This window comes from Zootoca vivipara, chromosome 2 (assembly GCF_965207765.1).
Source record: "Zootoca vivipara chromosome 2, rZooViv2.hap1.1, whole genome shotgun sequence".
In the NCBI taxonomy this organism is placed as follows: Eukaryota; Metazoa; Chordata; class Lepidosauria; order Squamata; family Lacertidae; genus Zootoca; species Zootoca vivipara.
Genome location: NC_142584.1, coordinates 66,265,381 through 66,280,887, shown reverse-complemented (window position 1 = coordinate 66,280,887; position 15,507 = coordinate 66,265,381). Strand labels below are relative to the sequence as shown.

The window sequence follows — 15,507 nt, the reverse complement described above, 5'->3', positions numbered from 1 at the left end:
CCCATTTTGTTTTAAAAAAAAAAGGTGGGAATAGGCCAGTATATTTGTGGACTGTCCCTGGATAAAGTGACTTTTCTTCTTTAAGTTCTTAAAGTTCTTAACCTAGGTCAAGGTTGTCATCTGATCTAGCAAAGACGTTTAACTGAGAAAATAAGACTTTAGCCGCCTTGCCCCAAAATGGCAAGAAGACATTCCGTTTTGGTGACTGCAACCCTGGTTTAAGGAACCATTTGGCACCCTAGCTTATATGAGTTTTTAAGACTGAGCAAAAGAAAAATGAGGTTAAATATGACAGTCAGTGGTGGCTGGAGCCTAAAATGCCATCACAACAGCCCAGAACAGCTAAGCTCCAGTTCACTTAGTGGGACAGGGAACGTTGCACAACCCTCCTTCTGAAGCTGCTACAGATGCCAGGAGCCTTGCCAAGGGAGGACCTACAGCCAAACCACAGGAGTACCGGCTGACTGTAGCCACCTGTAGCTGCCTGAGCAGAAGCACAATGGCCTAACAAGTGAAACCCTGGCCATCCTTGGCTATGATAGCCACAGCCAAACGCAGCAAGCCACCCTCCCCAAAGAGCACAGGAAGGAAAGTCTTTCTCAAGGCCTGGCCACAAAGGAGCTCTCATACTTCTTGCAAGAGGGATGGGCTGTGGCATGCTAGCACAGGGGAAAGCAGGGGAAGGGTGCTGCTGTTGCTGCTGCTCTAGCCTCTGGTATGTTTGCGGGAGGCGCTAGCTGGGGTCTCTCTGCAGAGAGGCTCTCCCCTGTCTAGGCAGGGGCTTTGCTAAGGCTTGGCCGCGAGCCAGGAGAAACTCTTTTTTTAAAAAAGGAGAGAGAGTGAGGGAACACAAACAGTGGAGGCTGCCTCAGCACAAAGCCCTCCAAGCAGGAAAGCAGAGCGTCCCCAGAGATGGGCTGGGAAGAATAGCTTTATAGGAACAGAGCAGCAGAGAAAGTACAAACAAAACCTCCAGCACACAACTGATGGGAAAACCAGCAAGTGTGTGGTGGGGCAGGGGGGTGGGGAAGAGATGGTGCTGCAAAAGATGTGGAGGACTATAAGCAGCATGTGCGTGGGGAAAGTGCCTGGCTGTGGGGCAATGGAAAGGGGGCTTTCTGGTGCCTTTCTCCAGCCCTTGGGGCTTCTCGTTTATAGAGAAACATTCCGCTTTGCCAAGCTGGCTGCAAGCGTCAGCAACAGCAGCAGCGGCTGCACTCAGCATTCCAAGGCTTATAAGGCAAAAGGCGAGCAGAGCAGGAGTTGTCTGCAAGCCGCCCAGCGTGTGAGCACCCAAGCCAGCCCAGAGAGGCACTTTCAGGTCAGGAGTGGCTCTCCTGGGTTGGCCGTCCAGGGTGAGCAGGGGCTCCTTCAAAACCCAGAGGGAAAGCCTTGGGGTACACCAGTACCAAGAAGAATGGGGAGTCCTTATTATTACTAAGCGGCAGGGCGCTGCCAATTTCAAACAACAGAAGTAGAATACTTAGTACTTGCCTACAAGGTGCTCAAGTGCTGGAAGCACTTCACGCACATCCTCAGTGCAACCCTGTGAGGTAGGCCCCTATGATTCCTATATAGCAGGCGGGAAGCCAAGGCTCTAATCCAGCTGCAAGCCATAAAACTGTTCAGTGTGTTTATGGACGTGACGAGATTTGAACCCGTGTCAACCAGAGCATGGTCCATCATGACCTTGAGCCTCATTTACAGCACAGGAAAAAGTAGGCCCTGCTTGGCAGTACTCTGCCCTCCACTATCCAGGGCTAGAGATCAGCTCTTGACTTTCTGGCAGAAGGCATTTGGAAGATGAAACAAACACTGCTGGCATCCCCTGGTGCCTGGGCTAGGAGTGTGGGGTTGAATTTCATTTCTGCTCCAGCACAGAGTGGGTGGAGATCCCAAGAAGCCATCCAGAGGAGAGAGGCTGTGTGCCTTATTCCTCATCCTAAAGAAGTCAGCCCCACTTCACCCAAACAGGAGATTCATGAATATGCAAAAAAAGGGCGGGGGGAGCCTAAAGAAAGCATCATCTGGACAGAGGGGTTTGATTGATTAGGTACCAACAGAATCAGCTGCCAACTACAAGTCAAAGCCAGATTGCTGCCCCCTAGAAGCTGGCATTGACTAAGTTACACTCCTTGGCATCACACTTGGAACAGCCGGAATATCGTATTCACATTACCACAAACCCCAAGTTAGCTCCACCCAGCCACAGGCAAGAGCCATTGCTACAGATCCAAAAATAGAGCGCAGGAGCCCCAAGGAGCCCAAGATCAAGTAACAGGACCTTCTCATTACATCATGAGTGCAAAGAAGGCTGGCAGCTCTGGGCGGGGTGACCTTTTGCCTTTCCTTTCCTTTGTGATAAAGAGACCAGCACATAACAGAGGTGTGAAAGAGTGCTTGCTTGAGCCTCGGAAATGCATGGGAAGAAGAAAGCACCCATGGCTGACCAACAAGGACTAGGACAGTTCCCTGAGAAACAGCTTCTTCATGACTTACCCTGGAGATGGAGAGTGGCATGTTGAAGTCCCTGCCACCCTGCAGCCTGAAGCCCCACGGTGCCGGCCCATCCAGCAGCACCTTGTACGAGTCCATGTCACTCATTTCTGGGGAGGAGAAGAGATGATTAGCTTTAAAAGTGATGCAGCGAGTGAGGGACAGGAGAGCTGGGAGAGGACACCTGAAGAACAGGAAACATCTGCCTCACACAGAGCCTTGGCTGCCCCAAGTGTGGGCAAAGGGAAGTGCAAGCTCCTTCCCCGGAAGGCCTAAAGCAGTGCCCTTCATCCTACCCCAGCTCATCCCTGTCTCCTCCCCACAGCAATGCTCTTCAGCTTTTCCCTTAGGGACAAAGGAAGCGGCCTTATACCAGATTAGACCATTGGGTCCATCTAGCTCAGTATTGTTTACACCAGGTGTGGGGAACCTTTGGCCTTCCACACATTGTTGAACAGCAACTCTTCTCAGCCCCAGCAAGGGATGATGGGAGTTGTAATTCAGCAACATCCAGAGGGCCACAACTAGTCTACACTGACTGGAATCAGGTCTCCACTGGGTTTCAGATTCCCAGTCCTACCTGAAGATGTCAGAGAATATGTTTCACTGTCTTTAGTCCAAACTCCCAAAGGCTGTCCTGATGCATCAGGCAATTATTGGCAGAGGCAGAAGCACCACACTAAGATACTGAGGAAGCATTTGTTGTGTTTTCCTCGTTTTGACAATATATGTGAAACCAAGAACCTCTGTACGCAGGAATCACATATGAAATGCATATTCTGCGCAAATCACACCTCGTCTTTGGGTGGGCTCGTTTTGAACTTGGTTGGCTCAAGTCAATATAGGTATTTGAAGTAGTTGTGTAAATGCACTTGCCACACGCCCAGCCACTAGAATGGCACTACAGTGGTACCTCGCAAAATGAATGCCCTGCAAGACGAATTTTTCGCAAGACAAATGCGTTTTGCGATCTGGTGGTGATCTGATGGTGACTTGCAAGACGAATTCGTTTTGCAAAAGATTCGTCTTGCGAATTGCGGTTTCCCATAGGAATGCATTGAAATTTAATTAATGCGTTCCTACGGGCAAAAAAAAAGAAATTTCAATGCATTCCTATGGGAAACCGCGATTCGCAAGATGAATTTGTCGCAAAATGAATTGACTCGTGGAACGAATTAAATTCATCTTGCGAGGCACCACTGTATTTTAATCTGGACAAAACAGAGTCTGACCCTGCTCATATCAATCAGTACCAACTCATAAAGTGCTTGTAGGGTCTGCAAGCGTCATTTTTAAAATGAACTGCATTCCCCACAGCTGACAGAGGAGATTCCAACTTGATAATGTGAACATTCAAGGATGGGGAGGGGGGGAATCCAGGGATTAGGATGGAAAGACAGAATAATTGCTCTGTTCCTACGCCTTGTGTTTTAGGCAGCTGCTGGCTGATCAAGGCACCAAAAGATAAGCCTTCAATTTGTTCCTAATTACCTAAGAGATGCCTTTTGTTAGGTGCATCTATAGCACCTCACTGCTTTTGGCGTTTTCCAGTCAAGGCACCCCTGCTATATAGCAAAAGCAATCAAAAATTGCCTTCTGGACACAAAATACTCCCTTCACCCTCCCCTCCCATTCTCCCCAGGCAGTTTGTTGTCTATATAAGGCATGCAAGACAGAACTGCCATATTCCAGTGGTTGCTCATCAAGACTGGGAGAGATGCAAATGAGTGCTGAAAACGGAACTTCCTGACTGGGTCTAAACAGAGGAAATCAGGACAACCCAGGAGGGGAAAGGAGAAAGGGAAGGGAGAGAGGAAAACAGAAACACAACCCAGGAAGACGGTGTTATTTTGGGCTGAGATCTAGGGCACCCCTTCCCATCCAGTCCAGAGGAAAGAGCTGCAGCAGGGCCTTCCCAGAGAGCTCCCTCTGCCAGACAGACAAAGGTAGAGCCCCTCACAGGCAGGGTACCAGCTTGTACCATCCCTCCCTGCCAGGCTGGGACACTTCAGCTTGGAGGGTTTCAGCAGCAGCTTAATACCTTCTTCTCCATGGGAATGGCAAAGGAATGTGCTCGGCTAGGAAGAGGCAGGGAGCGTTGATTTCTCCCTCCTCCTCCCAAGGCTGAGTCGGCAAAACATGCCTGGACCGAGCCTTGTGCCACAGGGCTGCAGGAACAGTCCCTCGGGCCTCTGATCTCACAGTGAGAGCTTGCTCAGGAGTTGTTCTGCCTGCTTTGAAGTTTCCACACAGCATCTACAAACCCGTGGCAACCTCAGCCAAGCAGTTCCAGGGAGGACACAGCAAACCAGGCTTAGGCTACATGCTGCATGGCCTGTAAGCCTGAGTCCCAGGGTCCCAATGCGATCCTGCATGGCTCTCTATCCAGCCCTTGGGACTTTCTCCAACCCATGCCTCCCCCCCCATTGAAACCACACACCCCATTGGTCCTGCTCCACACCCTCCTTGAGCTGCAATGCCTCTTGGCTGCCCAGGAGCAGGACGAAGAGATGGTGTGGGTGGGAATGCAGAAACTGCTCTGTCTTTCGCATGGCTGGAACAGTGTAGAGAAACATCCATTGGGCTCTGCCCACTTTTGCCCACAGCCCTAACCATCACTGGCACGTCCCCCTCCTCAGAAGGTGGCCCACAAGGGATTCCCGTTGGGCTGAAAAACAGTGAAATGAATGGGGCATCAAGAGCACTAACCCTCCCGAGCTAGTTGCTCTCAGGATAAGTAAATGAAGTTTGGAACAAGCCATGGCATGGTGAAAAAGAAACAGAAATCAAGCTGAATTCAGAAGATCACTAGTGAGCAGAGGCAGGTTGTGTGGCACGCTCACGCAGGCAGGCTTCTGCCTAGTTAATGCCCCCTACCCTGCTCAGGTATAAGGGACCAGACTAGAATGCAAGGAGCCCATCTGGCAGGATAAGAAGTCTATATGCACTGATAAAGCACTTCCTGGAAGTGTCTGACAGAAGGCAAGAATAACAGGGGAAGGGCAGGGCTGAGGGGCATTAAGTTGAAGAACCAAGAAAAGGAGATAGCCCATTACAAGACAACTAAACAGCCAGGGCAGCAAGAATAATTAAATGCATTCTTGAAACGAATATGACCCTGCAAAATAAAATACTGTATATTCCTGCGTATAAGACTAGTTTTTAAGCCAGGAAAATCTTCTCAAAAGTCGGGGGTCGTCTTATACGCCGGGTCGTATTTCTTATACAGCGAGTATATCCCAAACTCTATATTTTAACGGGAAAAGTTGGGGGGTCGTCTTATACACCCAGTCTTATACGCCGGAATATACGGTAAAATGGCACAGCAAGAATATCTGCTGCAGTTGTTGTTGTTTTAAATCTGGATACATTTCTACACATTTGCCAGCACTAAATTAAAGCTTTGCCAAATTCTCATTTTTAACAAGCAGCTGCCAATTCTCTTGCAGAATTAAAATACTAAAAGAACACTTATCCACAAGCAAGCACGTTTTAAAAGAAAAATATTGGTCCCAGGCACAAAAGGAATCAGAAGTACACTTCATCACACTGCTGAGAAACACAGAGCGGAAACTTTTTTTCACTTTGCACAACAGCTCTTCCTGGACTTTGGGAAAGCAACTTCCACCCTAGGAGGCTGCCATATTAAAACCTCCAGCACCTGGCAAACCTCGGGATATTTGTCCTCACCCTCTCTGGATAACATCACTTGGGAATGGAGAATGCACCAGGCTCCATTTCTCCCCTTTTTGCCCCTTGTGCGCATATCTCCAGATGATGACCAAGTTTATTTTTTGTTTTTGTGGATTCAGCTGGCAGCCCTCAAGGAAGGAAAGAGCTGGATGAGCAATAAATAGACCAGCAGGAAAATGCTGCACTCCCTCACTCTCTCCTCAACTCCTGGAAAAGTTCTTTTCCCTCAGTCCTCCTGCTTCTCCCTCCATCCCTCCTTGCCACCACTTTTTTCTTTTGCACAATGAAAGAGGGTCATCAAATAAAAGCCTTGAGTGAAATAAAGTCAGATGCCTGCCTCCTTTGCTTGTGTGAAGCATCCCTTCACATCAGTAATGGGTGCTGCTGGGTGTTTACTCCATAATATCAGTGTACTGGAAGAAGCAAAGATCACCAGTGTTGAAGCAATGATTCTTCAACATCAACTTCGTAGGACTGGTCATGTTGTGCAGATGCCTGATGGTCGTCTTCCAAAGCAACTACTGTACTCTATTCTGAACTTAAAAATGGAAAGCGCAATGCTGGTGGTCAACAGAAGAGGTTTGAAGACTGTCTCAAGGCAAATCTTTAAAAATGTAGTACAGTATAAACACTGACAACTGCAAAACACTGGCCTGTGAGCACTCCAGTTGGAGAACAGCCTTTACCAAAGGTGTCATGGGCTTTGAAGACACTCAAACTCAGGATGCAAGGGAGAAACGTGCTAGGAGGAAGGCATGCTTGGCAAATCCACACCGTGATCAACTCCCGCCCGGGAACCAATGTCCCCACTGTGGAAGGACGTGTGGAGTCCAGAATTGGCCTCCACAGTCACTTACAGACTCATTGTTAAGACCATGTTTATGGAAGACAACCTTACTTGGCTACGAGTGATTGCCAAAGAAGAAGACGACTCCATGATCCAAAGCAGGCAAGGATTTGCGATAAATATGACAGGTTATGTCTGCCCCCTTCATTATGAAACACTTTTGCTCAATATATATGCACAGAAGAAGTCTGGAGGTTAATAGCAAACTCTCACAGAATTTTTAGGTGGTCCTGATAGCAGCCCTGCAGGATCAGACCAAGGCCACCATCCTCTTTTAACAGCAGCCAGCCAATATACTTGGAAGACCAAAAAGCATGAACAATCTGCCCCTCCCAGTGAACATTTTGCTCTACTGTATTGTGGAATCCTTTCCACAAATCTTCACAAACAAGGCCACCAAGTTCTTAGTGCATTACAGGCCAATTGCACCTCGTGTGAGCTTTTTGAAGCTGCGCTTGATAACACAGAACAAAAAGTGTATCAATAACACGACCCTTAATTTGAAAAATGCCTATGAAAGTCATTAAAGAAGCAGCCATAATTGTGCCATCTCGACACTGACCACCGCAGGCACAAAGCTTGTTCACAGCCCTTCTGGAATTCAGACCTCCTGGACATGCTGCAATATTAAGTTACAGCTCAGAGACACTTTTAGATGAAGGACGAGAATAGACGTTCAGAAGAAAAGCGGGAAGCCAGGAGGGACGTGTGCCAGCGCATGCATGCCCAGGTTCAGACCCTTGACGGCGAGGAGCCCCGGGAAAGACTCACTCCTGCAACAGCTCTTCCCTCGGCTCAAGAGAGGATCCCTACCAGCCATCACACCCACGAAACGGGACGTCCCTGCTCCAAGCCGCCGCAGGAAACCGAGGATGACGGTTGCATCCTGGTGCCATGAGCAACACGCTAGTCTCGCTGAGGCACCGCTAACGCATGGCTAGTGGGCACGCCCCAGCCCCACGACAAGAGGACGTCCCGATGGAAAAAGAACAGGAGGGGGGGCACCCAGGAGACTTCCTAAAGTACGCACTCCTGCGCCGCGGTGAGGGGGGGGGAGAGAAGCGCGTGGGAAAACACAGAAAGGGAAAGTACGAAGGGGGGAGGGCGAGTGAAGAGAGGCACAAACTCTCGCTCACATCTTCTAAGCATGACTTGGATGGAGAAGGAGGGATATGTGGGGAAAGAGAGGTACTCATGTCACCCCGACGCCCTTCTCTGCCCACACGAGTCCCCAGAAAAGCCACATCACTTTCCCTTTCCTCCTCCCCCCCCCCCCGCCAACTCCTACCAGGGATGGGATGCAATACCTGCAAGGTCCCCGTGCGCGACCTACTCAGAGAAGGGCGGAGCTACTGAGCTGCTGCTGCTGCTGCCGCTGCCGCCTCCTCCACCACCCCGTCTCAGCCGCAGCGCCGCCGGCACCCACGGAGCCCTTATATATCTTTCTCTCCGGCGGGGCTCCGCCTGCTCAGCAGTTCAAGCGCAGCCCCGCCCCCTGCTGCCCCCCCCCCGCGCGCCTCACCATTCAACAAGCGCGCCGCCTGCTAGGTAGAAGCGCATGCGCGCCGTCGAGGGGGCGCTTGCTCGGCGTAAGGGCGCCCCCTGTTGGAGGTGTGCTGCGCCCGCGTCCCCTGGCAGTAGGAGAAGGGGCGGAGCGCGGCGCCGAAATCGCCGTGCCCTCCGCGGATGTTACGCCCAAGAGGGCAGCGTCTCCTTGCGTAGCTGCCGCCCAAGCCCCGCCAAATGGGATTGGTACAGCCCCGTCCTTCCTTCTGGAAATCCTAGTTTCGCCTCTGAAAGATCTCCTTGCTCTTGCTTGTGAGGCGGGAGGTGCTTGTGGGTCACTCGCAGCATTCTGCACATGCTCAGGAACGGAAGAGGCGGTTTATGAATCGGGTGAGGGCATTCCCTGCGGCATTCCCAGCCCCCACCTTCACCACCATCATGGTTATTATTTTTACTGCAGCTGCTTCACACGGCCAAGATGCTTGAAAGCTAGTGGCAGGGCTGAGCAACTTTAAACGTGTACACCAGGCATAGGCAAACTCGGCCCTCCAGATGTTTTGGGACTACAACTCCCATCATCTCTAGCTAACAGGACCAGTGGTCAGGGATGATGGGAATTGTAGTCCCAAAACATCTGGAGGGTCGAGTTTGCCTATGCCTGGTGTACACACAATTTCTCTTTGGGGAAAAAGAGAAATGGGTTTTTGTACCTAAATAGGGGAAGAACAGAGAAAAGCTCCTGTCCAAAACATGGTGAAGGATTCTGAAATGCTTCTTCGCAGGGTGCCCAAACTTTTCCACGTTACAGCGTGCAGGAATGTGTTTTGTGCAACTGCAACACAACACAGGTATTAACAGACCCTGCCAATGTCTCACTATATAGCAGGCCAAGCACAACTATGGAGGCAGGATGAACAACAGAACCTGCAAAGGATGCATAAATTCCCCTTTTAACATTGGTACCATGGGGGAGAAGAGCAAGCCTCTCCCCACTGAAAATAAGGCTTCTAGCCGTCAAGCAGACATGAAGCTCCTTTTACTGAGCTAGAAAGGTCAGTGGGCCCAGTCCACCATGTGACTCTCCAAGGGCTCAGGGGGAGCCTTTCCCATTTCTGCTACCCAAGGCCCTTTTAACATAGAGACACCTCACATTTGAACCTGCATGCAAATGCAATACATACAGAGTGCCCTTTTGAGTTATGGCCCCTCTCTGGAGCTCAGCTTTCTTCAGTGACCGTAGTTCTTCATGGGTGACCACTATGTTCCTATGCCAAAATGTAGGACACCCACAAGCCGGATGTCACACGCTGACCACAGCTAGTCCAAAGTCTACTGGAGCATAAACCCACAGTCAATAGCTCTGATGACAGCTAGTCCTTTCGTTTTACTTTCAGATTTGCATAGCTTTCTGCGGGTGAAGCCAGCCCCTGAAAGCACTCTGTAAAAACAAAGGACCAGGAGCACAGGAAGTTCCTGTTCCAGAATGTGCACAGGCGACAGAACTGACATCATGCTATGTATGTATAGGCAGTGGCATCCAGAATGGGCAACAATAAGACAAAAAAAGTCAGATATTGGAGCTAAGGAAAGTGACAGGAAAGTATGGGATAAAAAGTGCTTGGCATAAGGACATGTAGCCTATTTGGGGGAAAAAACAAAACTAAAGTGCATGTTCTGGAAGTTGGGCAATAGGGGCAGTACAGGATTCCTTTTGGTGTACCGACCTCCCCGCTGCACCAAGGATTCCCTGCCCGAGCTGCTTCAGGTCGTGTCGGATGTGCTCCTGGAGACACCTAGCTTGGTTGTCTTAGGGGATTTTAACATCCATGCCGACACGACCTTACAAGGAGCCGCTCGGGACTTCGTGGAAAGCATGGCCACCATGGGGCTGTCCCTGAATAATCCAGAATGCGGCAGCTAGACTGATGACTGGGAGCGGCCGCCGAGACCACATAACACCGGTCCTGAAAGACCTACATTGGCTCCCAGTACGTTTCCGAGCACAATTCAAAGTGTTGGTGTTGACCTTTAAAGCCCTAAACGGCCTCGGTCCGGTATACCTGAAGGAGCGTCTCCACCCCCATCGTTCTGCCCGGACACTGAGGTCCAGCTCCGAGGGCCTTCTGGCGGTTCCCTCACTACGAGAAGCCAAGTTACAGGGAACCAGGCAGAGGGCCTTCTCGGTAGTGGCACCCACCCTGTGGAATGCCCTCCCACTAGAGGTCAAAGAGAACAACAATTACCAGACCTTTAGAAGGCATCTCAAGGCAGCCCTGTTTAGGGAAGCTTTTAATGTTTGATGGATTTCTGTATTTTAATGTTTGATGGATCTCTGTACTTTAGAATTTCTGTTTTGTTGGAAGCCGCCCAGAGTGGCTGGGGGAACCCGGCCAGATGGGCGGGGTATAAATAATAAATTATTATTATTATTATTATTATTAAAGATGGAGGGGGGGAGCATTCTGATCATGCAAAATTGCTGCCACGTGTTTTGAATATTGTTGTTTGTTGGCACACAAGGCTGTAAATAAAACATCACTATACAGAATGCAGGGAGCCACAGTTCTGTGTGGTGAACGAGTACACAAGCTCACAGCATCTGAAATCCCTCAGAGGACATCTCACAAGCGTTCTGTGACTTGCCTCTTTAGGATGCCTATAAACCCAGCACAGAGCCAAGGGAAGCCTCTGAGCCAAAGCAAAATAGCAGCTGAATAAGGCAACTTCTCAGCCCCCCTCTCCCTCTCTGGAAATCTCCAGTCACTTTCTCTTCTATTTAAGGCAGAATTCAGTGATTCATACTCAGCGCATGTTAGATGCGGGCTGACGAATCTCAAAACTGCAGATTCTGTAAGTCGTGAAACTTAACGTTTTAACCTGGAAAGGAGCCAGTTCCTTCCCAGTGAGGTCTCCGAAGTACTCATTACTTAGCACTGTCACTGTTAAAAGGTGAGCTGGGATCAGGAGGGCTCCCCGGTCTTTATGCATCAGCTATGATTTCTACACACAGGATAAAAGACCAAGGTGGAGGAGGTTGAAAGCAATGTTTAGCTTTGCTGCTTCAGCCAGAGGAGGCTGCCAAGTTTCTCTCTGCGGGAGGTAAACAAATAGATTTATTTCATTTTTATCCCACTCCTCTTCCAAGGAGCTCAGTGGTTCTTCCTTCCCTGTTTGTCATCGCAACAGCTCTGTGGGGGTAGGATGGGGCAGAGAGAGTGAATCAAGGTTAACCAGTGAGAATAATGGCCAACTGGGGATTTGATCCCACGTCTCCCTGCTCTTAATCTGCTGCTCTGACCACTGACCACAGTGCTCTTTCAATAAAACACCTACCATAGTAGTTTCCTTTCCTTTAAGCCACTTTAATCCCACATACTATTAAGTTATTGTGCCATCAAAAGCAGAAACATGGTGAGAGAGGAACAAACTGGTGGATGAGAGCAGAGCAAAACAAAACAGGAAGGGTTAAGCTGTGTTCATTTTTAACCTGGTCTTGGTCTTTTTCCTTTAAAGAACAAAGATTTAGGGATGTAATCTGAAATGAATGCAAATAGTTCAGTACCTAGGTTTATTTGCTTTTCTTTCAACATAGGTCGGAGGTCAGCCAGCATGGGTAGAACATGTATGGGCTTTTTAAAGGTAAGAGTGGAATTTAGAGCTCCCTCTTTTGGAGTTTCAATTGCTGGCAATTATGCACATGGAGGATTTGTCAAGAAGTTATTGGTTTTGCAGTAGCAGGACAACTGGGGCAATGGTCAGCTGACAGCTGGACCGAGTACAGTTCCTACAGGTACCCCTACAATTACAGTCCTAGTGATAACCACACATGTCCCCAAGTGATATGTAAAAATTTTCAGAGACACTGTTGATGGCGCTCGAATTGGAGAACAGCCTTTACCAAAAGTGTCATGGACTTTGAAGATGCTCGAACTCAGGACAAAAGGGAGAAACGTGCTAAGAGGAAGGCACGCTTGGCAAACCCTCACCATGATCAACTCCCTCCCAGAAACCAATGTCCCCACTGTGGAAGGACGTGTGGATCCAGAACTGGCCTCCACAGTCACTTATGGACTCATTGTTAAAACTGTGTTTATGGAAGACAATCTTACTTGGCTACGAGTGATCGCCAAAGACGACGGCGACATGTTTCCCCAGAACACCATGCATTGCCTGATCAAGACAGCTCTCCTGGCCTCTGCTCATATGTCCAGGTCAGGAGCAGTTGCTTTGATTAATCAAACCACCCTCGTCGACCTTTATTTCCATACTTTATTTCTATGATTACAAGAAAGTGACCTAAACACAGAGAAACAGAAGAAACCCACTTTCTGCCCTCTACAGCACCCACTTAGGTGCCGGTCAGCAGACCCATTTTTTAAAAAAGATGCTACTGGAAGCCTGGATTTATTTACATCCTTGAAAAATGCTACCCCAAAATGCAAGCAGTAATGGATGCCGCCTACTTTCCTTCTGCTTACAGTCCAATTAAGTACCAGCAGAGGAATCTGATAATCTAACTCCCTCTGCTGGACATAAACTGGCACTGCAGCAGCCATATGGCCCTGCCTTCATTTTACGCTTCAGAGCTACCCAAATGAAAACCATCCTGCTAATAAAACTTTCTCTCTCCCCAACCTCCCTCCTCGCACCACCAGCCTTGGATTGAATTGCTGGATCTGAGTTCAGAGAGCCTAAAGCAACTGGGATCCATTGCTACCTGCCTAAAGATCACACCAAAGTAATAGATCTTTGTGACCCTCACCCTCCTACCTCACACAAATGCATTCATAAGGAGCTTGGCATTGCCCAATCTGTTTTGTGGTGGATTCGTGAGGCAGAGCTTCCCCTTGAACCACAGGGTTAGGCTACTGCGCTGGCAGAGTGGTAGGCCTGGAGTTGTTTACAGCAAGCTGCTTACGGCTTCTATTCAAAAGGCCCACATCTGGATTTGCTTAGCAAAGCAGAGCAGGAAGTGGCTCTGTTATTATCCTCAGATGGCGCCAAAGGGAAATCCCTCTTCCACTCTCTGCCTCGCTGTGAAAGAGACACACACACTTCCCTCATCTCCTTATTGGAAAGCAGCTGCCATTGCGTGCATTTTAAGATTTGGCCCATGTTTCAGAATGCCACAGTCCCCTCTCTTATTTTACATGAACTTTCCTTCAGATATTACTGGCACAGTGCTGTATCATCTTCTCATATGTATTTGAGGCTGCACTCCGAATGCTCCCCTTTCCGGGTCGTGACCTTTGGAGCCCACTGATGACAACTGTTGCTCTTCTCAGGGCTGGCTCTACCATTAGGTAGAGTGAGACAACTGCCTCAGGCGGCAGGTATTGAGGGCCCGCAGAGCAGACAGAAAGGGGTGTGCCACCATCTGATCTGTGCCACAGCCTCTAAGCTCACCTGCTGCCCTCTGGTGTGTAGCTGGCTGCATACACACCATTTAAAGTACCTACCCACACAAGAGAATCCTGGGAACTGCAGTTTACTCCTTGTAGAGCTGCAATTCCCAGCACCTTCAACAAACCACAGTTCCCAGGACCCCTTCTAGAGCGGGGTGAGGCAATGTGCTTTAAATGTGTGGCATATATACATAGTGAAAGAAAATGCCAGAACAGTTGTCTTCTGTACTGTTACATGCAATTTGGACTGGTGGGCCAGGGTGGGGGTTCTTGTTCCAGACAGCAAAACCTCTTGGGTTGGGCCCTGCCTCTTAAGTACCACTGAATTCATAATCTGGGCAACTTAATGCCCAGATATGCCAGAGAAATAACTGAAGAAGAGATTAGAAGGAAACAGGGCCGTCTCAAACATGTCGGGCGCCCTGGCACCGTGGTGCAGAGAACGCTCGGCCGCCCCCGCCCCGCTCCGTTTCTTGCCGCGGCTGGTGGGCCCCCCTGCCGGGCCGGCGCCCTAGCACCCTGCGCCACCCAGCCTACCCCTAGAGCTGGCCCTGGAAGGAAAAGGGAGGTTGGAATCTAGAGTTCTGTTGAGGGTCACCCCATTATTCTAATTCAGGAATTTACTTTTTACAATAGGAAATGGCCACTCCAAGACATAATTTTTTTAAAGAAACTCTCCTCACAATAGCACACGTTCCATTCACAACTGACTGGTCAGCAGAACATAAAAGCCACACAGGGTCCACCTTTGTCTCCATGGGGCTGATATGGAGCAAGCTGGAGCTCAGTTACATGCAGAGGGCATATTGCCCTCTAGTGCAAGAATAGAGCAATTACTTGAAGCTCATCATACTATAGCATGCAAAAAAAAAGAGGGGGCAAAAGCGAAAAGAGGAACCTATGGTCTTTGATATGTTGTCGGACTACAACAACTTGCCATTGCCTATGCTTAGTGGGACTGATGGAGTCCAAGAGGGCTAAAGGTTCCCCATCACTTCAATAAAAGGACGGTGCTAGGATCCTAAATGGATAAGAACAGAGGAAGCTGTCTTACGTCAGGCCATTGGCTATCTAGAGAGTCTGATACCATACCCTCCAACATGTCATGATGAAAATCTAGGACAGCATCTTCCGGGACTGCACTACTGCATGAGTCATGTGACATGTGCAAGATCACGGCCCCCCAAAAGCACTTTTTTCCCAGGGTGAGATTGTGACGCCCAAAATGGCTGCCATGCTCTTAGGCGGTGGGATGTCCCAGTCTTTTCAGGACAGTTGAGGGGTATGTGATACTGTGCTGACTGGCAGGGGTTCTGCAAGATGTCACATGAATGTTTCCCCAGCCCTGCATGCAGAGATCCCGGGGATTTAGCACTTGCCAAGCAAGAATGCCCTTCACCACCAAGTGAGGCTGGCCCTCATAACATCAGCAAAGCTCCCGGGGGGGGGGGTTTCAATGAGAAGACCCCCTCCTTGGGAAGTGCAGCAGTGACAGGTGGTCTCAAAAGCAAAAGAGCAAAGAGAGAAAGAGCCAAACAGAGCCCGCGTCAACAGAGGTAC

The 15,507-nt window shown here is 49.4% G+C and overlaps 1 protein-coding gene across 9 annotated transcripts in view; it reads right to left on the bottom strand.

Moving 5' to 3' along the window:
* Positions 1 to 8,444, bottom strand: part of PDLIM7 (PDZ and LIM domain 7) — a 45,611-nt gene extending 37,167 nt beyond the window's left edge. For all 9 annotated transcript variants that reach the window (XM_088662107.1, XM_088662109.1, XM_088662108.1 and 6 more), the window contains exons 1-2: positions 8,344 to 8,444; positions 2,500 to 2,606 (exon numbers count right to left, since the gene is read on the bottom strand). In XM_088662107.1, the coding sequence (XP_088518233.1) occupies positions 2,500 to 2,604 (105 nt within the window). In that variant the 5' untranslated portion in view covers positions 2,605 to 2,606; positions 8,344 to 8,444. The remainder of the gene's footprint in view (positions 1 to 2,499; positions 2,607 to 8,343) is intronic.
* Positions 8,445 to 15,507: the final 7,063 nt, after the last annotated feature.